We start from the raw sequence: 22,044 nt of genomic DNA on the forward strand, positions 1-22,044 counted from the left end.
AATGGAGCAGAGTTAGCCTGGAGAGAGGAGCAGGCAGGTGGGCAGCGAGAGCCGCTGTGGCCACTTGGTCATCACCAAAACAATGGGCTCTGGACCACCCTACCCTTCAGGTTGGACTGTCCTTCTGGGGACTGGAAACAAGTGTAGGAGAAAACTGGGTGGAGCTCAAGCTGGGAGAGCAGAGCCCTCCCCAAACAAACACAATTCCAGAAGCTGTGCAAACACGGGGGTATAAATGAGCCTCCCGGACAGCCAGGCGCACGCTGTGCGGTCCCCCAGTGCCTGCTCACCGCCATGGAAGTCAGGACGTTCTGGGTGCTGGCTGTGGCCCTGGCCATGGGCTCCTACAGTGCAGCCAGGGACTATGTCGGCCTGTGTGAGTAGCTTCCAGTGTCCCTCCACCCCCAGCAGGGTGGGATCGTGCGGGGGAGGGGGAGCATGGGAAGATCCAGTCTTGGTGGGCTCAAGAGCTAGAAAGATGACCAAGCATCCACGTTAATTTAATTACCATTTCTTAGATATCCACCCTTCTCATCATAGACCTACAGGTCTCAATGTCCCCGTTTTACAGTCGAGGAAACTGAGGCTCAGCAAGGTTAATCAACTCTCCTAGACAACCTTCCTGATCCTCGTGGGGGCCAGGATTCCCACCCAAACCTGCCTGGCAAAGAGCCCACTGCCCCCCACCTCCCATGCCCTTCCCTGCCAGAGATTTCTGAACCACGATACATTGTTTTGGCACATTCCAAAACAAACAGGGAAGACAAATGCAAATGATTACTTCCAGGACATTTTCAGTACATAGGTGAGGAGAAACAACACCCTTTCCATTGAGCCAGGGCAGTGCTGCTCCAGGTGTGGGGTGTCGCTGTTTGTTCAGCCAAGTCTGAAAAGATCAGGGTGTGACTTTTATCCTGAGCAATGTCCGAATCGATGGCCCCACCCTTGCTGCACATTAAAATTTCCTGGAGAGCTCTGAAAACTTCCAGTGCAGAATGTCTCAGGGTGGGAGCCAGCCTGGCAGTTTTTAAGGATCCCCAGGTGATTCCCAGGGGAGCCGAGTGTGGGCAACACTGGAATAAGGAGTTAAGGCTTGGCAGCAAGCGAAAGGCGCTTAAGTGACTCAACGTGATTTCTAGTTTCCTCGGGAAAAGTCCAGTTAGCTTATGAGATGAACACATGTAACACAGGCTTACTTGACAAATGTATCCTGGAGGCTGGAGTTTGGGCAGAGAAGAAGCCAAGAAGCCAAGCAACTTGGGACTGGGAGAGGAAGGGAAGAAATTAAAAATACTCAGCATGCATTGCAATGCTCTGTATCGAGTGTAAATCCCGTTATACCTTTCATTAAAAGAAAAAAGGTCAGGGCAAGCTTTTGTTTGTTAAAGCAGTGGAAAGGGAAGGGAACCCTGGATTCCCATAGACCCCCTGCCAGCTGGAGGAAGTGAGATGGGGGGAGACGCCAAGTGGGGGATGCCAGGCAAATCACCAGACTTCATGGGTCGCCTTGGCCATTGAGTTCAGCATTTCACCGAACCGTTCCCTTTAACTATTTACACAGAAATAAGATCCTCCTAAGCGGCTAGATGTGGGGGGCAGGAGGCTTTACCATGATTTGAACTCAGGAGCTGGAGGGTAGAGGGGTGCACCCTGGCAAGCTGAGGCCAGCAAAGCAGCCCCACACCCGAGCATTCCCTGGAGCTGACTGGGCTTTGTTGGGGGCAGCGGCGAACCAGTGCGCCGTCCCCGCCAAGGACAGGGTGGACTGCGGCTACCCCGAAGTCACCCCCGAGCAGTGCAACAACAGAGGCTGCTGCTTCGACTCCAGCATCCCTGAGGTGCCCTGGTGCTTCAAGCCACTCCAGGAGACCGGTAAGCACCAGCGGGCCGGCCCTGCAGCCTGGGGACAGCCCCACACTGCGCGGTGGCTGATGGCCGCGTCCTTCCTGGGGCCCAAGGTGGAGAGCCGAAGTCCCCAGAAGGCTGCAGGCCCCCGTGCCCTCAGGAGCACACCCTCAACGACAGTGGCGGGAGGCTCACATCAGGGACCCCCCCATGTGAGGGGTCAACATCTGTCCCCTTTCTCCCTGACCCTGGGGGTTTATGCAAAATACACAGCAAGCACTTCAAAATGGTGCTCACAGCTAAGGCATTATGTAGAAGGAGACCATTTTAAAATTATTCTAGACAGAGGTGGAAAATAGGGAGGGTTGGGAGCTGGGCCAGCTCCCAGGGCTGTTTCAAGCAAACAAACTCCCCTGGGAACGCCTTGCTTGGCCTCTGAGTAGTGCCCACGTCAGACAGCAGGTGGGCAGCCCCGGGTGGGGGATTCGGCGGCCTCCTGGCTCCCCCACTGCTCCGAGAGGACAGGCCCTCCCCTGGGGTCCCTTCTGCCTCATGGTCCCCTCAACGTGAGCCTGACCCAGGAGGCGCAGTCGCCCAGAAGGGCGCTAGCTCAGGGTAACGCTGTGCAGTGGCTGTCCTGAACAGGGGAGCTGCAGCTTCATTCTGCATGGGTCCCCCCAAGTTACGTAGCTGGTTCTGGTCAAGCCCACCAAGAACCCCAGGGTGGAGAGCCTCAGGCCGCTCCTTCCTGCACATTTCCCTTTGCCGGCCTGAAGCCCGGGCTCTCCATACCCCACCGCTGCCTGCCCCCACAAATCCAGGGAGCAGGCCTCTAAGCTCCGGGATGAGGACAGAAGGGCTGCCCCTTGCCTTTTTGCTGGAGGGCCCCAGATGTACTTCCAAGACTCTCCTTTCTTTGAGCTCAGGCCAGTGGCCTTGCCCTGGTGGATCCCGTTTACAGTCTGCCCCGGACACCCACACCCCGGCTCTGTCATCTTGCCGGGAAGCCCGAGATGGGGTCTGCGGCTCTTCTCCCACACAGGGGGGTTCAGCATTTCCCCAGCGACCTAGGGGAGCAGGCAGCACTGGGGGTTGGGGTCTGAGCCTGCCCTGCCCCTGGGAAGTCACAGCTAGGGGGTGCAAGGGGAGGTGCAAGGGGGGTGCTCAGACTGACCCCTCTGCTTTGTTTCTAGAGTGCACGTTCTGAAGGGGGCCCTGCTGCCCAGATGTGAGCCCCCCCACTCTCTGGCCCACTCTCCGTGGGGGCTGCCGTGGCTGCCCCACTGCCACCCTGCTGCCCCTGGCAGGGGTCTCCGCTGAGCCTTTCCAGTCAACATGGGGGGCCCCGTCCTACAGAATAAACATCAGCATGAGCTCGGCTCTTAGCTCTTGAGACTTTGTGCTGTCGTTTGTGTCTTATTTCTGCAGAGTCGCCCTCGGTCCTTTCTCGGCATTTCACAGGTGAGGGAGGGCGGGAGGTTGTTCCCGCAGCTCACCTGGGCCTCAGATCAGGAGGTGACTCCAAAGGAGGGGTGTTCCTTGCGGGGCTAGGAGGTCCCCAAGAGCCGGGGCTGCCTTGACAGGGAGGGCTAGCCAGCCTTGCAAGGCCCACTTCCTCCCGAGGGTTGAGAAAAGGTATTTCAAATGTAATTAAAAAAAAAAAAAAAAAAAAAAAAAAAGACTAGGAGCAGGGAATACAGAACTAAAGCTTAAAAATGTACCAAAAAAAAAAGTTTTTTTAAAAAATTTTTGTCTTGAAGAGACCAAACCAATAAAACCATCTCATGAGCTGGTGCTTTTATGTATTTATTTGTAAGCCAAGCTTAACAGCTGTGGTTCTGTGGGTGGGCTCCTCTTCTTTTTCTCATGAAAATGGATGTGAACCCGTGAGCAGGTGTCACCGTGAGGACCAGCCCCACGGCCTGGCGAGGTCTTGGCTGCCTTTAGGCCCCGGCGTCATCGGGCCCCTTCTGGCTTCCCCACTCGCTGGGAACTCGGCTTCCCGCTTGCACCAGCAGCCTTGGGACGTGCAAAGCTCATCAGGGCCCCAGGTTCCCACCTTCCGCCCGGCTGCACCTCCACGCCGCGCCTGCAGGTGGCGCTCGCGGCGGCGCAGGCGCACCTTGTGCCGCCCCCACCCCCCGTCCCCCCCCCCCCGCGCCCCCCCCCGCCCCGACGCCGCGGCCCGGCCGGGAACAGGGCAGCGCGGGTCCCGGGTTCGTCCGTCCCAGCCGGTTCTCCCCACTGGAGAAGAGGCCGCTGCTGCCAGCGTCACCTCCAGGCCACCGGGGGGATCTTTGCTGCGACGTCCCAGGGCAGCTGGGGCAAGAGGCCGCCCACCTGGGCACCCTCCCCCCAGCCAGTCTCACCTGGACACCCTCCTAGTTCAGCCCGGGGCCCTCTGTCCAGTGCTGCGTGGCCCTCCCTGGGGGATTTGGGGGCGCCGCCCCGGTCCCCAGCCTCCGTCCGCACCCCTGCTGGGTGTCCCGGCTCTGCTTTCCTCCCGCTAACCTGCCTGGCCCCCTTTCCGCTGGGACAGGGACTTTGCTGCCTACCTGCTCTGGGCCATCACTAATCCTAACTGCCCACCCGCATTTCCGAAGAATTCTTCGCCCTGTATCTGCCTCCTCTGTGCCTACTCTTTCTGCTGCCCCACTTGAGTCAGCTCCTTCCACGGGCTCCCCCACGGCACTTCTGGGGTCACGGTCTCCGATGGGACAGCCTTTGTCAGCACCTGTGCCCTTCAGGGAGGGGTGTCCGCCCCAGAACCCCCTCGCCCCACCGTGCGGCTGGCCGGTCTCCCTGGCCGTGCCTGTCCCTTCCTTAGATACGACTGTGCTCAGTGCACGTTCCAGACAGGTGACCATTTACCCTGCTGCAGGGGATGGAGAGGGTTTGCCAACCTCAGCTGAGAACCATTACCTGAGAGATGTGGCACAGGAGGGCCTGTCGAAAGAGCGAGCTTCTGCTGAAGAATCTGATCTGGCACGTTATTCTCTGATATGTGCACTGTGCAAATTTTAGAGCATCCCCCACCCCTCAGACCCAGGCACCCTGTCCCCACCCCTCAGCCCGGGCACCCTGCCCCCGCCTAGGAAAGGTTTCCGCACAGCCCCAGGCCCTGCGCTGCATGTCCTCCAGCCAGCAGTCCCCTGCCCCGGGCAGCCACTTGCCAGCTGAGCCAGCGTCCTGTAGCGGAGCTGGGAGAGCCCCTTCCACGCTCAGCGCAGCTGCTGGGACAGAGCTGCTCGGGCCAAATGCACACGCTCCCGGCCTGTGCACCAGGGTTACCCCGCCCCCTCCAGAACCAGGACCGGGAATCTGGGGTGTGTGCTCCCTGCTTAGCCGGGATGGGGTGAGGGAGGACCCGCTAGGGCGCCCTGAAATCCTGCCACTTTTAAGTAACCTTTTTCTTGATTCAGCACTTGCCCTGCTACAGCAGTCTTTTGACTATTTTCTGGAACTTCGAGAAAGACGTGTCTGCCCATTCTTGCTGGTTGTTCAAGGCTTCTGTGGGGATTGGAGCCCTGAAGTGTCTCACTCTGCCATCTTGCCTGGGGCAGGTGGGGCGGAAGGCATTTGGGATGTCCACTGCACCCAGCGTGACATCGATGCCATCACGTGCGCTTCAGGAGGTCCCAGGAGGAGGGAGAGGACGGGGCCTGGAGGACTGGGAGAGGACTCCTCACGTAGGGTCGGCTGCCCTGGGTGGCCGTGGCAAGCTGACATGTGGGGGGCCGGGGGCCCTGACCCTGGTGCCCATGAGCCCTCCACGTCCAGCCTGGGCTGCACACCGCTCCCGACAGCTCAGGAGAGGGACCAGCGCTGCTGATTTGGGAGAGGAAACGGGTCTGAATTTCCTTCCGGAGTCTCTCAGAATGGTTAATGGAGCACATACTATACACTAACAACACATAAGTTGAATTTTAAAGTATTTCTCACTGGCTCTAGCACTCTCTCCACACACTCTTACACACACACACACACACACACACACACACACACTCACTTCTAGATGCCCGCCACCTTGCTCTGGGGCCTTGGGCAGAGGTGGGGCAGCCTCGGAACCTCAGGGGGGACTGCGGAAGAGAGAAGCAGCCCCTGATGGCTCCCACCGCTGGACTCCGTGTTGTCCTGTTGAACATAAACGATCTCTCAGAACTTCAGCTTCAGACAAGATCACCGTGACCTGGACAGATGAAGACGAAAGACACGGCACAGCCCTGCCCGTGCCACAGCGTGACCCAGCACCCCTCTGCTGGTGAATGTGGGTGATGCTGCTTCCCACCCCCACAGCATCAGCCCGCTTCACTATCCCACCTTCCAGGTGACATTTGCGATTTGCAGTCACAGAATACCCCTGCTTCCCGACAGCAGCCACAAAGCACGTGGCACAAGCCCCAGCTGCGATCAGTCCTGTCTAACAGCCTCTTACCAAGACGCCCGATGTCCAGTGTCACAGTCTATAAGCCCAACCTTGGTGAGCACAGGGGTGTTCCTGGAGGTCTTTGGCTGGCGGCATTGATGGGGCACAGGCCAAAAGCCTCTTCTCTCCTATCCTAACCCTGTTGCTGTTTCCCTCACTGCCGTCCCTCCCTCTAGGGCTCGGTGGGGGTGGTTGGGGTCTGGGGTCATGTTGTCTACGGCAGTGGTCTTCAGTGGAAGCTGGACTGCCCTAGGGGTCACTTGGAATTCTGTGGGTGCTCTTTGGGCGTCATATGAATGGGGGGTGCTATTGGCATGGAGCGGGCATGGCCAGAAGTGGCACAGACACCTGCCTCCATCTGGGGGGCTTTCCACTGTCCCACTGGACACTCATGGCGGTGGCAAACCTGTAGCCCAGAACCTACTTCTGTTTTACATTTAAACACAGAATGGATTTTTCATGGTTTGAATGTATCTCAGACTTTCCAGGAGTAGAGTATCGTGTAAATCAAGGAAAGGCAGCTGTTTGCTTAGTTTGGAACTTTCTCCAAGTTGTTCACTGTTTCCGACCTGTCCACCATCACAACGTCGACTGTTTACAGCAGATGTGCAGCCAGTTCAGACTGCCGGGGTCTGTCTGCATTAGTTGGGGGCACATTTGTAGGATTCAAGTGCCGATGCCTTCACTGTGTCCTACAGCCACATCAAGTGACCAGACCACTGCACAGGACAGGATTTTCCTTCTATTTCTCATATTTTGGAGGATATTACATGTATTTATTTTTCAAAATTGTGTGTGTTGGCATGTCTGTAGGTATCCTGGATAGCAAAAAGGACCTGATAAAATATTGGGTATAAAAGGGTGGGGGGAGGGGGTCAGCGAGGGTGGGAAACCAGGTGAGACCCCCACCTGCCCATCAGGCTTTTCCCCCCAGCTTTTCCATCTTGAACCTAGGTCACCACTTTTGGATTTAAAAATGATGTTGACCCATGTGCCCCTCTGGTTTCCCAACAACAGACTCCCTAAAGCCCCCTGCCCCTCCTCATCTCGGGGCCCAGACCGGTGAGGGTCACCAGGGGAGGGTCACCAGGTAGTCCAAGCGCCAGGAAAACCCACCCTCACCTCCCTCAGAAGCCCGCACCTTCTCCCACCAAGGCCCTCACTTCCCTCCCCACGTCCCTCCCCCTTTCTGAGGGAACCTCTTTCTCCTCAGTATCCCCGCAGCTGTCCGGATGGGCAGGCAAGTAAAACCTGGGGTTCCTGGGAGAACTCACCCTGGCGCTGGGGCTCCCCGTTCCCAAGACACTGTGCCCAGTGGGCCCAGGGTCCCCTGGCTCCTGCAGAGCCTGCCCCCTGACCCCCACGAGGCTGCCCACCCACCCAAGTGGCCTTACCTGACGGCAGTGAGATGGGGGCCCCAGGGCTTTTGTGCTGCCCCGGACGAGCTGGGCAACTTGCAAAAGTCAGGAGCCGGGAGAGAGCCCTGGACCCCCAGCCCTTCCTGCCCTCCCTAGCAGCTGAGGACGAGGACGCTGGGACAGCGAGCCCTGTGCCACCTGCTGAAGTCAGCTGAGCCGTCCAGAAGACGGTGGTTCAGTTACAGCATCTGGAAGGGGCCACTGGCAACTGTTCCATTTTACAAGCCACAGTAAAAAGTGGGTAAAGAAATGTAATTGTTAATGTATTTCCAGCCTTGTGTAAAGGCCCGTGATGTGCTACGTTTATAAAGGAAACCTTGGGACGCTGACAAATTAAACTTGAATAATTAATTCTAATTAATTCTAATAACTTGCTTGCCATGAGTCAGCACAAAATCCTCTTGAACCAGTTCAGCACTTGAGTTCTCTGTAAGCCAGGGGCTGGCATAAATGGGGGGTGGGGTGGGGTCGCCAAGGGGGTGCAAGCACATCCTCGGGAATTTTAGAGGACATTCTTGGCTCTGGGCTGTTGATACTAAGTACCCAAGTTTGCTAACATGTGTTTTGTAATTTCTGGCTAGGGAGGGCTACAGTGTGGGCTGCAAACATTTGTTTTCCCTTTTACTCAAGGTGCAATGAGTAATTTTATACTTGCTTACCTCCTGCGGAATTTGAGGAATTTGCTTAGGGACACAGCCCTGCGGAGCCCACGCCTGGGGTGCTGGGCCCTTTACCCCTGGCCGACCTGGAGCCCTGGGCCTTCGGCTGACACCGGCCGTCAGAGCCACATGCCTTGGCACTGCCGGTTAGCCCCCCCTGTCCCTAGTCAGCGCGCCCTGCAGTTTCCATCTGCCGGTGGCTCAGGGTGGATTCAGACGAATTGGGTTCCATAGGCTCCAGGGATCGTTTGATATCAAATCCCTTCATCACTGACTTGGGAACTGTCCAAGGTTCCAGAACCTTGGAGGGATGGGCTGAGGCCTTCGGGTTGCCCAGAAGCCAGCACACAGGTGGACCCCCATGCTGCTGGTGAGAGAAAAGAGAGAAACACTAGGCTCCCCCCAGCACATGCACGCCAGTTATTTCTCCTGTGGTGTTTATACGCCTTTTCCCCTACCCTGAGGGAAAAAGGGTGTAGGACCAACCCTCTTAGCCCCGGCTAGACAGCTCTGTACTGCTCTGGAATATCTTTGACATTCAGTTAGGTGCATCACTTTACTCCAAGAATTCTTAAACTTTTAGTGGTATAGAGAGGAGGATTTTGCTTCAAACTCAGACACCACGACAGGATTCAGCGGCTTACTGGGGGGACACCTATGAAGGATGGAGGGGCAGGGGTGACAGGGAGAGCCCTGGGACTGGACACCTGTGTGAGGAGAGGGGGAGGCAGGGGCTGGGGGAGAGCTGCAGAGGGTGGTGCCGCTGAGACAGGCTCAGACAGGCCAGGGGGGGTCCCCAACAGAAGCACCCCCAGAGGAGCCCTGGGCTGTGCAGGAACGGCCTGGCTGGGAGCAGGGGGGAGCAGCCCAGCGTTACAGCCGTGGTGGATCGAGGGCAGGAGCCGGAGCTGTTGGTCAGCTGTGTCCCCAGGGCAGGTCCTCTTAGGGGGACATCAGTGGCACCCCCAGGGCAGCCACAGAGACTCCCCTTCACTGTGTGTCCGCTCTGAGGCCTCCAGGAGCCCTGATGGTGGCCTCCGAGTTTGGACCCTCTCTCAGATCTCCATCCTTTTGGGGTTAAAGAGGCTCTGTCAGGTATTGGAAAGGGGGAGAGACCCTTGAGCCTCAGGGTCTCCACGGATAAAATGGAGACGATTACAGTGGCAGCCTCGGAGGGCTGTGGGAGGCTCCCTGAGTTCACAGCTGTGAAAAAGATGAAGATGAAGAAAATATCCACCTTGTCAGCTATACACTGGGAGGCCTGAGCCAGTGCTCCTTGGCCATCCATGGAGCATGGACACAGGGTTCTCAGCTCTGAGCTGCAGCTCCCTCCCTTCCTTAGCTTTTATTTTAAAGTCAAAATGTGCTTTTTGCTCAGTGAAAGAAGTGAGACACAAAGGCCCCCTTGTTATATGATTGCTTTTCTGTAAAATGTCCAGAATGGATAAATCCATAGAGCCTGAAAGTAATGACTGGTTGCCAGGGGCTGGGGCTGGGGGTGGAGGGTGCGGGCAGGTGGGAATGAGGGTGACTGCTGATGGGTACCCGGTTTCTTTTCAAGGCGATGAGAATATTCTGGAATTAGATAGGGGTGATGGTTGTGCAACTCTGTGAGCAAACTAAAAACCACCGAATTTTTCACTTTTATGACGTGAAGTGTATTTCAGTAATACAAATATATTTTAAAAATCTAAATGTGTTTCTGCTTCTCTTTGTTGATTTATGGACTTTAGACAAGGCCCTTGACTTTTTGCTCTGAGGACTGAGGTCTATGTGCTTATGGAGTTCTCAGGTGTGAGCTGAGTTACCTGGTCCCCCAGGCCTTGGGTCCTGCCAGGTGACCTCTAAGGTGGCCTTGTCCCCTTCCCGGGGGCCCCTCAGGGTCAAGGGCTCTCTCCACCTTTTCTGAAACATGCCCGGGCACAAGCTTGATTGTGCTGTTCTCCCTGCTGGCCAGGGCCTGCAGCCTTTCCCTCTTGGGTCTCGAGAGCTCAGACCCCAGGAGTAGGACACAGAGCCCCTCTCCTGGCCCGAGCCCCCAAGGCCGCCTCCCAGGTGCTTTGTTCTGAGGAGGGACAGGCTGTGCCACTCCCAGCCTCGCCCAGCCCCCCACCATGCCCAGCCCCCCTGCCTTGCCCAGCTCCAGTGCCCACTTGAGGGAGCCCTTGGCCATCCCGCTGCCCCACCACTGCTGCACCTCTCATGCCCACCTCCATCCTCACCAACCCTGGGGGGCGTCTCTTGCTCCAGGAACCTGCTGTCAAATATGCCACCCAGGCTGTTTCAGAGGAGGAGCCAGGAAGGAACTAACCCGCTGGCACAAGGGCTTAGGGCGAACAGGTGGACAGGCTGGGGGCAGCCTCAGGACCCGCCGCCCACTTGTGGCTGTGCTGGTCCTTCTGCGGATGCCGCCCTCAGCACAGAGCAAGGAGGGGGGAGGAGAGCTGCGGAGAGGCCACCGACACCTCCCTGTCGGGTCTCAGGCTTTTGCCTCTCTTTCTAGCTCATTATCTTCTGTAGAATGAAGCTAACGAAACTAAAAATGTTGGAAGTACTGGAAGGGATTCGGAGATTCTATACCTAGCTAAAGGGTCGGCCCGTACCGCAGCCTGCGGGCACCACCCGGTCTCGGGACAGTGAATGCCCGGCTGTCGCTAGGCCGCGCTGCCTCTTGTCTCCCCCAGCACCGGGCGGCACTTGGAGTGGGGGCTCACCGCCCACCCACAGGCACTTCTGAAGGACCCTGGCCATGCTGCATGTTCCAGAAATGTTCTTTCTTTGAAGCTGGCCCAATGTGACCCTACACCCCTGACCTCCCACCACCCCAGGCACATGCGTCGCTGGCAGATGCCCCCGTGGCCACAGCAAATAGATGCAGTCCCTGCTGCCGAGGGCCATGGCCTTGTGGGGGCTTCGTGGCCCAGGGCGATTATAGGATGGAGGGTGGGAAGCAGAATGTCCCAGGCTCCCTCGGGACACCAGGAGAGGGGGGGCATACAGGGAGACCTAGAGCCCCCATCTTAGTCAGAGCTCGTCGGGATGCACCTGCTTCATTTTGTGTTTCTTCTGGCTTGGATTTCCCGACAGGGCTCTGTAGTTTAAATGGCAGGTTCTAAGGGTGTAAGTAGAATGCTTTTCAAATTTGCAAATTTAATGAGGCCCGGTTTATCACAGAAACGACCCCCGCGTGGACTAGAACGAAGTGGCTGAATTCATCTGGTTGGCTCTGAGGATGGGGATGGGGGCACATGGGTTTCAGCAGGAAGGAGCCTGTCTGCCCCGAGGGACGTCGGAGAAAGGGGACGGGGAAATAAACGGTTAGCTGGACTTCAGCACTGGATACCTCAAAGGGGTATGCGCCAACGGTTGGGGGCGAGAGTATTAAATATTACGAAATAGACAAGTGTGTAGAATATTGTGATTTTAAAATCCTAATGAAGACAATTTGAGAAGCAGTGGGTGGGAATGGGGGACTTAATGGGGGAAGATGGAGGGATTTGGAGCACAGGACACATCTAGGAATGGAGAACCCTGGGCAGGAAGACGGGAGGGGAACACAGGGTGGGCAGGGGTCCAGAGCAGGGCAGGGGTACCTCAGTGACTTGTCCTCTGCTGGCCAAAGTGCCATACGTACATAAACAAATGCAATGGAAAGAATCCACAAGTCAAATAATATAACAAAATGGTACTCCATCACAAAAGCGTGTAAAATTGCCAGAAGGCTGTTTAATGCACTGGCACTTTAAGAGAACGATACTCTCCATTAGATGGGCGTGGTCTGAGCTCTGCCTGCACCACTGACCAGCTCTCAGGCCTTGTCAGTTGGCTTGTCAATCGCTCAGAGCCTCAGTTTCCTCATCTGAGAAATGGGGACGGTGGTGGTTTCCCAACTCCAAGGATGACAGTGAAATGAGATGATGTATGAAAAGCCCCTTGGCACAGAGCTATCATGCAGCAAGGGCTCAAAAAATGCCACTTGCCGTGCTCACCACCACCACCATCCTGCTTCCCAACCACATCCTAATCTGCAGTAACATCTGGGAAGGGCAGCACAGCATTTAGGAGCGGGGGGCAGTGTAGGAAGAGAAAATGTTCCAGACGCCCGTCAGACCCCAGATCTGAGAGCAGATGTGGGTGAAAGTAAAAGGAGAGAGAAGTGGGAATTCTGAAAATAATGATGCTTTATTTGATTTATATCACATTTTCATCAACGTCATCTAATTCCAGGAAACAAAGTTCAAATTTGCAAAAAATGCACATACAAATTTTCTAAGGAGGTAACTCTACAGAAATATACAAAGCAGGGCCATGGTCTTTAAGATAGAGTGAGAATGCCCACATCTGAGGGTCTGCACAGGTCCCTTGTTCCCACAGAGCCAATCAGCAGAGGGAACAAGTACCCAAAGAGGCAATTTCATTTTTAATATATATATATATGTATGTACGTATGTATATATGTCGCATTTATCTACAACAGTGCAAATCTGTCACAGTGTGCAAGCAACAGTATTTCCTAAAGCTAAATCACTGTAAAGTTACCCATACAGCATTACAAAAACAGGTATTATATAATTACACATTAGATATACAGCTATATGCATATGTTTGCACGCTGATTAAAAAATGTTACTTGCATTGACTTTTGCTTTGGAAGGAAAGAAAAACATCAAATAGTTCCCAATTAAATAAAAGGTAACAATTCATGACATTTAACTAAGATCGGGTATTGCACCAGTATGTCTAAAAAAGGTTAAAAAAAAAAGATACAAGATAAGAGAGTCAGTTACATGTATTAGCTTTTCAAACACACAAGTTTTAATGAGAAAACAACAATGTCTATTCACCTGCTTCCACAAGGGAGCCTAAGACTGTAAAAATTGATTGTGTGGTCTATTTTGTTAGCAGTTGGGATGACAGGATGTTTTGCCACTGTTTTATTTGGCTGACAACTTGAAAAGGAGGCATTTAAGATTAAGCTCAGGAAGCCTGTGTTCCAAAACTTATAGAAAAGAGACTGCCAACCTGCACAAGGACAGAATTGTGGAAAATGTAAAGGTATAAAAACAAAATCGCTACCACAGTCACTAAAATACTTTCAGAAAACCCAGGGTGTGGTTACATTCAGATGAGGTGGTACACGGGGGTCACCAGAAACCCGTGAGAATGGGGCTCCTGGACTCCATTTCACGCCATCCATGACTCCCTAACTGTCCTGCAGATGGAACGCCGTCCCCTTCATGCCCAGTTCATTTCAGCCAGAGAGAGAGGACAAATTCAGGGCCCCCCTAAGGGGGTGTGTGTGGTTTTGGTAACTTCTCCCCCAGAAATGGATGCACCTGCCATCTCCACGGTGCCAGCAAATCCCCATCTGGCCAACACGGTTTCCCCAAAGCTCTTTGTACCCGTGGTGCAGACAGAGGATGCTGCAGGACGGGCTGCAGTGCTGGGCTGGCCTCTGGCTGCCTTCGGGCAGGTGCGGGGGAAAGACGATGCCCTCGTGCTGTCTCCTCCCTGGAGGAGGGACTTGCCTTGGGAACTGGCCCCAGCAGGCCACCTGGGGAGGTGGCCCCCACCTGATGCTCCCCAGCAGGGTCTCAGCACCCCCTCCTCAGCTCACCTTCGCCCCAACTTTCCGCGAGGAGTGGTGTCATGGGAAACGGCGGTGATGGACCATGCTGGGCACAGGCACCCACAGGTGGCTTACGAACTCCCAAAAAATCAGCTCTCAGCATCACAGCAGTGAATATAAATAAATGCCATCCTAACCTGTCCACAGTGCCGGGCCACGTTTAAATTCACGTGCACAGAGTGGGCCACTGGCACCGCACATGGTCATCCGGATGCCCCCCTGCCGTTCCTCAGTGCAGCGCTGTCTCACAGCGGGCAGTGCCGCTCTAATGAGGGAAAGCTCCACTGAACGCAATCAATTTGAGGTTTGTTGTTTTTAGTTTATGTGGCTCGGGTGCTTGCCTTTTCCGAGATCTGGTATTCCCGTGTAGGGGGACCCCGGTGCCACACACCCACGGGTCCGAGGCATGTCCTGGCCCTGGGGGTGTCTCCCGGGAAGACGGAAGCAGACAGGACAGGCTCAGGCCTCCAGCTGTGGAAGGACCCCCAGAGAGCTGACCCCTTGTGGGACAGCACGCCCTCCAAAGCAGAGCCCAAAGCCACCCTGGTGGGCCCCACCCGTGTTTAGATGAAATAAGAGCACCTTTGGGCCTCCTTCCCTTTCTCTCCGGCTCTGCAGTGGCCCCTCACTCGACAAGGACGTGCATCACTTGTATAAACCTCAGGCGAAGCAGCTCCCCTGGCAGGCTCGGGATGCAGGGGTGCCGCTGCCCAACGGCTACTCCCAGGGATGATTCCAACCTGGCCTGTGCGATGGTCCCTTGTTCAGAGAGGACATTATAAAAACAAAAACAAAACCAAGCTAAGGCTAACCCCCTTTTGTCCCCCTCAAAGATGGGGAGAAACATGGGGAAGGATATGGAATAGTTATCAGAAAATCCAGTCTACCCCCAGCGGAAGGAGCACATGCGTGCATCATCCCCAAGCTTTCCTCCTGCCCAGGACAGGTGGGCTTCCAGTACAGGCCAATCGAGGCGAGCAATTATCTCAGAGCCATCTCCCTGAAGGGACACGGTCAAGGACAAGCTCAAGTCACCACAAATTGTCAGCATGACTCTGTTTTCACACTCTGGCACCCTCAGATTGTGCAGCCATTCCGCTCCCCCTACTCTGGGACCTTGGGACTCTGTCCTGCCATGCACGGGCCTGCCTCTCTGCTCTGTCTTTGGGGGGACGACAGAGGCCCCGTGCAAAAGACGCGGCCCCCCGCCACCATGGCCGCCGGCACGTCCTCGCTTCGTGAAGGACCCCACGGCCCAGGCTCGCAGGGTGGGGAACTGGCTGCACCTTCGAGGTCCTGCTCACCTTGGCCGTGGGAGCCAAAGGGCTCGGGAGGAAGGGCTTTCCCCAGGGGAGCTGCGTGCAGAGTCACCGGGCCGGAGAAGTGGGTTTCCCTCAAACCAGAGCCGCGGACGAGGCCTGTCCCTCTGCTGGAACTGCCGCCCAAGTGCCCATCGGTGGAGACCATTGCAATGGGGAGAGGCCCAGAAGGAGGCCAGGCTCAGCCAGGGGCGCCAGGAGCTGCCACACTTCACGGGAGAGCCTGTCCTGACCCTAAGGTTTGACATCTACTGCCGACATTAGCAAGGCACGAGGAAACGGATCAGAACCCAGGAGAATGGAGGGCAAATGCAGACCTTAAGACCGTTCAACAGAAAACAGAAAACCTACCAATAGGGAAAGGTGATTATTTACAATCAGATTTATAAATTTATAATCCGATTATAAATTGGCGCTCTTACTAGACATACACAGAGGTATATTCAAAATACATTCTAAAAATTAATTTTACTTAGTAAAATTTGAGCAAATCATTTGAAGCATTTAACATTGAACACAAGTAAAAAGTTTTATATAAAATATTTTATTAGCAGTCTTGATTTCTTAAAAGAATCTAACTTTGTATTCATATACTCTGCACTGTCCCTCCCCCCATTGGGTTGTTCTATTTGACTTTCTGTCAGTTTCTAATTTAGCTGGCATTTGACGAATGCCATCATGAGTTTTGATGATTCTTTTGCCATCTGCACCATATTCATGAAATGAAATAACTTTGTTTTTCCTTCCTGGGGAAAGGATGAGCGACTGAAGATTTAAAGGCTGATATTTGACTGTGACCAAGGAAATATCACAGAATAATACTGTTAAACGTACACCCGGGGCAAGCCTGCACATAGGCGCATGTGTGTGTGCGTGTGTGTGCACATGTGGACACATGACCACAAGTGCACAAACACGCACACACACACCAACCCTTCTTTGTACTGAGCTAGTTCACAGACATGGTGCATTAGGAAACCAAGGCCAGGGCAAGGGAAGGCACCTCTCCACTGCGTCGAGGGGTCAGATGAGGCCCCCAAACCAGCCAGCGAAGCCCCTCTACTGTGTCAGGTGCCCGGCAGGTGAGGACCACTCCCCCGTCTCAGCCATCTGTTTGGTGACAGCGAATCCAGAACAAAGAGATGAACTAAGAGCAACTGAACTGGTATTGCATTTTATATCTCACAAAGTATTTCCAAGTACATTTGTGCATTAGGAACAGAAGGCAGCATGGGAAAGCAAAAGATACAGGGACTTTGGGGTCTGAGCTGGGTTTGAATGCCACTCGGGGACCCTGGTGAAGTCACGGAGCCCCTCCCAGCCTCAGCGTTCTCCATCTGCGAAATGTTGGCGCTTTTCCAATTTGAAGGGTCCCGATGACATCTGCAGCTGAGACGTCACCTCCTCGGGGCGTTCCCTGGCCCATCCCCGGACAGCTCCAGCACTTTTCCTTTCCAGTGACCATCTGGTCACCACCCCCCCACACCGAGGGCGAGCCCCGCGAGGGCAGGGCCACACTGGACTGTCCTCCCTGCTCAACACCCAGTGGCTGGCTCAGCACCAGGCACCGTGGCGATGGGGTGGTAAACGTTTGCTGAGTGAGTAAACGAGGAAAGGGGTTTGTCAGGCACCCGGCACAGGGCCTGGGACACTCAGCAGGTAAACATGCTCGACACACCGAAGACGCCTATCTTAAATTTGCTCATCGAACAGTGAAAGGTGGTTTTTGCCTCATGGATGTAACCTGCCCCTGTCCCCCTGGAGATGCTGTCCTTGGGTCTGGAAAATGCCTTTTTTGTGGGTCTCTGAGATGAATTTTTACCTAAAAGCTCAATATCCCTTTTCCTGGTCCTGAAGGCCTCCCTGCCAAAGGCAAATTAATCAGATCCCAGCAGCCATTCTCTGGAATATTTCCTCAAGTTGCTTCTCCTCCTGGGGAAAATTTCCCACTTCACCCACACAGGAATTTTTGAAGAATTTAATTGCCTCATTGATATTCAGCAAGAATGGAAGAAAGGGAGGCAAGAAACACTTCCTTGTGGACAAACGTGGAAGCCCGCAGGTACGGGGTTGGCCGGCAGGGCTCCCGAGCGTAACCCGACGCAGTGATCAGCCCCAGGGATGTGGGGATTAGAGTCCCATGGCAAACACCCCTTTCTCTCCTGAAAAGTTGCATTTAAAAGTGATAATCTTTGGACTTGCATTTTTTTTTTTTTTACCACCACTGACAACTGAGCAGGCTGTGTATCTTTTATCCAAGATTCCATCCTTAATTCTAAATGACGAAACTCAATCAGAGATGAGAGGAGCATGTGGCTCATCATATACAAAACCCAAGAGAAGTGGGTTTGGGGAGGTGGTCTAAGTTTACATGCCAGTGACTGGAAGAGAGCACTTCATCAAGTACCTCTTAGCCACAACCAGTGAGGAAAAAAATATGCCATAAGTTGCGTAGATGTTATGGAAGGCCAATGGGAATAAGGTATTTTATCAAACTACCCTAAATCTGGAAATTCAAACAAAAGCATTTAAAAACATTCTTCCAAGGACTTACAGTGAGAACGCTCGACCAAGGGGCACTCGCTGATGCTGAGGAGATCCCCAGGCCACCTCCTGGGGTTGACACAGCCTCACCCCACATGGCTCAAGATCGCCCTAAATCTCTAGGCGGGCAGCCAGCACTCCTGGACCTTCTCTACGCTAACATCTTTTAAAAAGTAACCCTGTGTACTTTGCTTAGAGTTTTCCTTCCAGCAGCCTGCCATCTCTCGGACGCCGATCTGTTCCTCACCTATTAAGGGATGGAGATAATCTGCTAACAGTGGGAAACGGGAATACAGAGAACCTGAAAGACTAGGGAAATGGTTCCTTTCAAAGTCTTCATTGCTTTTGGAACCCAGATCTTGAATCTAGAGGAATCTAGTAATACTGTAGGTTTCAGGGAGAAACGAAGCTGCATTTAGAGCAGAAATGGTGGGGAACAGCTCCTGGCCCCCACTTCTTATTAGGACCACAGGCCCACCACACTAATCCGTGACTGGAAAAGCCCACCCAGAGGGAAAGAGCCCTTCAAGTAGTGACCTAGCCCAAGATAATTCTGGGGAACGATTGAGGACATTGTCCTCATTCCTATTCTCTGTTTTGCCAGGCTGTTCCTAAGGAGGTTTTCTCTATGGGTGATTTTGACAGGCAAGTCTTCCTTAAAATTAAATGAAGACTTTTCATAAAGGCTAATTTTGACCCTGGTGAAATAAGTTAATTTGAAAGGCAATGCCATATTTGTACAGCACAAGGAAAGTTCTATTTAATATATCTCAATTGAGTTCACTAAAAAAGATCCAAGCACAAAAAAGGAATTTCTAAGCATTTGCAGCCCAAATCAGCATGTAAATAAAATTTTGACCTCTTTCATTCTCTTAAAGTAGGAGATAAGAGCTTCAGGGACACAATCAAGGAATCTCTTCAGAGCTGAAAATGGCCTTGAAGATGATCAAGTGTCACTGTGTACAGATGAGGAAACTGAGGCTTCGGGAGGTTAATTGATTTGCTCACAGAAATACAACCTTTCATTAGGAGACCCTGATTCTAGGATAACGATATTCCTGAAGGAGGAAACAATTCCATTTTCCTAAAAAATGGCCTTCTTTGGCCAGAACCATCGCCTACCCCTGGTGTTAAACCGGCTTTGGGACAGCTGGTGAGCATGTGGGCCACCTGGCTCTGAATCCGAAGGTGGCTGTGCGCATCTTTCTGCTCTACGCAGGCTTTACTTCTGTGATAACATCACTGGGAAGAGGGGCTCCAGCCTGAGGATACACGAGTCTAACCCTTGCGAAGCTAAATGTCTGCACAAGTTGTTAGGACTTGTACAACATTCCTTTTAGAGGGTGTAATTGAGATGCCGTAAAAACCAGGTCTGGGAGATAAAATTACCCACAACTCTAAATGCATTGCTTGATGAAGCCATAAACACCCCTGCCACACTGAGAGCCATCACTGATTTCTCACAAAGGTCTTGGATGCTCACGAAATCTTTCAGCAGCTACACCTCTTGTATAGTTAGCTCATCTTTTTCACCAGCTCTAACCATCAATGCTTACAGCCTTAAAGTTCCCTAAGCTCAGCTTTCCTAGGTTCAGTGGAGGTAGCTGACGTGATGTAGAAGGACAGACTGACGTGATGTAGAAGGACAGAGAAGATGTTTTTACAAAATTAACAGGGTGGATTCTCTAGAAAATTTTTAGGCAAAATTAAGGTGCTCAGAAAGTTAAAAGGAAACAATATATGTTGCTTAAAATAAGAAGCAAATGAAAAGTAAAAGACTTTAAGAGTTGCTCAATTTCAACTTACTGCTTCTTTTTATAACTTTTCTGCCTCTCTGCATGGCTAACTGCAGATGATTTTGTCTTCACTCAACCTGGAACATGCATTTGAATCTCTCACAAGCTCTGCGGCGAGCATGGCGATTCCGTTAAACCCCTTATACCTGGAAGCAAAGACTGTTTCTTACCCTGAATCATTTTCTTCTACAAGTACTAAAAAGTTACCAGTTCTTAAAATGAATGAAATTTATAGACTTTTGGCTTGGAAAGTGGCTTCTTATTGGAAAAGAGACAAATCTCAGAAAGAAGAAACCATGAAAAGCAAGTTGTCCAACGGAATCACTCCATGCTTCACCTTTCTCTCCCAAGATCCCTGGTGGTGCAGGGGTCACGTGAGAAGGTGCTTGTCGTCCCTCCTCCGGGACTCACGTTATCTGACCACAGGAGGGACTTTACCTGGGAAGTCTTTTGTCACCAGCTGTGTTGCAGTTTTAAACTCTGCCCCAGCTGGGGTGTTCTAAATTCTGCATGTAAAAAAAAAACAAAAAACAAAAAACACAAAAATCTTTCTATCCCTTCTTCCTAGTTAAAGCTAGAAAGGGTAATGGAGAGAAGACCCAACCCAGCTGGGCGGAGAAGTTGAACACCAGACACCCATAAACCCGACGTGGTTACTAGGAGTTGGGTCAGAAGCGTCCCTGCGTCGTGCCTGGGCCCAGGCTTGCCGGCGCCAGTCTGGACGTGCCCTGGGCTGCAGTGTCTATATTTTTGCCCCGCTCCGTACAGGGCCTTTACCTCTCTGCCCGGATTTTGTACCTCAGGACAAAATAGGCAATGAGGCGCAGGGAGATGAAGAAAATCCCAAGGACGATGAAGTCCAAGTAAAGCTTGGCGTTTTCCACATCGAGTTCTCTCAAAATGGCCTCAGACTTCTGAAAGTGGCAAGTGTCGTCGATGTCGCAGTGCAGGTCTTCGCGATCCAGGCCGTAGATGGAGAGGATGACCCCCTCAAACCCGTACCTGCGGAGGGAAGGGAAGCACGAGGGTGAGGGCGGGCCCCCCAGCCGGCCACCTGACGCTCCCGGGCTGAAGGTGAGACATCATTTGCTGCCTCCGTGACTCTCGGCCTTCCCTCCCTTCTCTGGGGGCTGTCTTCACTGCATAGACTTTCTCACCGCTCAGCAACTTCCCAAGATAAACACACGCAACAGCTTGCCTGTGTTTTTCCCAATTTGGCTTCCTCCAGAGCGGCTGGTGCAAACCACAAACTGCAGGAAGAGCAGCTATTCACTCAGGGTGAAATGAATTGAAACATACTTTGATTACTTCTGATATTACATCATTTTAAACAGCTGGATATTATAAAGGGCCCGAGAGCTTTCCAAGGACTTCAGAGCATTTAAATAAAACATTTCTCTACCATATATTGCCCTGTTCCAAGGCCTACCTTGTTAGAACAAAAACATGAATTTTGAGAAGGAAGCCCTTGGTTTCTGGTTTCTTGGCATTGGAAAGCAAACAGACAGTTGACACTCTGCACAAGAGCTTTGTTTTGATTTTGTTTCTCTGAACAATGTACCTGGGTCTGAGTTGATATTCTAGAAAAGAAGGGCTTGTTCCCAATGCCGGATCTCGTGTGTCACGTGGAATCTCTATGGTGGGGGAAGCATAGCTCTCGGGATGGACGCTGCCAGTTGGGGGCCAATGTGCCAAAAAAAAACACTGGGCAGGGAGGAGGAAACCTGACAGCCTCAAAGCCCAAGGCACTAGGACGTTTGTATTCAGGGATGTTAGGATGTTTAAGAGATGACTGATTTCCCACAGGATTTCTTATTAAAGTTTTACAGAGTGCCCAGAACCTGATTTTAAGCTCTGTTCCTTTCAGAGGGGAACATGAAACTTATCTAGAGGAGTGAATTTCTCAAAGATGAAAACATTGCCCCCTAAGGCAGCTCTCCCAAGGGCCCGTCTATGGGAGAATACTGTGGCTTCTCCAGGGCCCGAATCACTAGTGTTTATTCTGCCCCGTGTGCTGGCTTGGAGCTCTGTACCCCAGAAAAACATGTTCTGAAACTTAACCCATTCCTGTGGCTGTGAATCCTTCTAACCAGGACCTTTGGAGAGCTTAGGTCAGTCAAGGTGTGGCCCAGCCCAGTCAGGATGGGTCTTAATCCTATTACCAAAGACCTTATAGGGAAGGTCAAGGGGGGAGAAGCCAGAGGGAGCAGCCAGGAGCTGGAGGGCAGTGGAACCAGGAGGAGAAGGGAGAGGCCAGGGGAGGCCGCCGTGGACACTGACAGGAGACAGAAAAGCCCAGGACCGAGGATCTCCGGCCACCAGTCTTCTGGGAGAAAGCATTGCCTTCCTGATGCCTTGACTTTGAACTTCTCCTGGCTTCAAAATCGTGAGCCAGTAAATTCCTGTTG

At 53.0% G+C, this 22,044-nt stretch overlaps 2 protein-coding genes across 4 annotated transcripts in view; one reads left to right on the forward strand and one right to left on the reverse strand.

Moving 5' to 3' along the window:
- The first annotated feature begins 249 nt into the window (after positions 1 to 249).
- Positions 250 to 3,180, forward strand: TFF3 (trefoil factor 3). Its single transcript, XM_037831366.1, has 3 exons — positions 250 to 376; positions 1,726 to 1,872; positions 3,039 to 3,180. Exons 1-3 carry the CDS (start codon positions 295 to 297, stop codon positions 3,050 to 3,052), a joined length of 243 nt encoding a protein of 80 aa, XP_037687294.1. The 5' UTR covers positions 250 to 294; the 3' UTR covers positions 3,053 to 3,180.
- Positions 3,181 to 12,511: 9,331 nt separating this feature from the next.
- The window catches only part of ABCG1 (ATP binding cassette subfamily G member 1), an 89,260-nt gene continuing 79,727 nt past the window's right edge, over positions 12,512 to 22,044 (reverse strand). For all 3 annotated transcript variants that reach the window (XM_037831395.1, XM_037831385.1, XM_037831377.1), the window contains exon 15: positions 12,512 to 20,638. In XM_037831395.1, coding sequence (XP_037687323.1) covers positions 20,410 to 20,638 — 229 coding nt within the window. In that variant the 3' untranslated portion in view covers positions 12,512 to 20,409. The remainder of the gene's footprint in view (positions 20,639 to 22,044) is intronic.

This window comes from Choloepus didactylus, chromosome 1 (genome assembly GCF_015220235.1).
Source record: "Choloepus didactylus isolate mChoDid1 chromosome 1, mChoDid1.pri, whole genome shotgun sequence".
Taxonomy (NCBI): domain Eukaryota; kingdom Metazoa; phylum Chordata; class Mammalia; order Pilosa; family Megalonychidae; genus Choloepus; species Choloepus didactylus.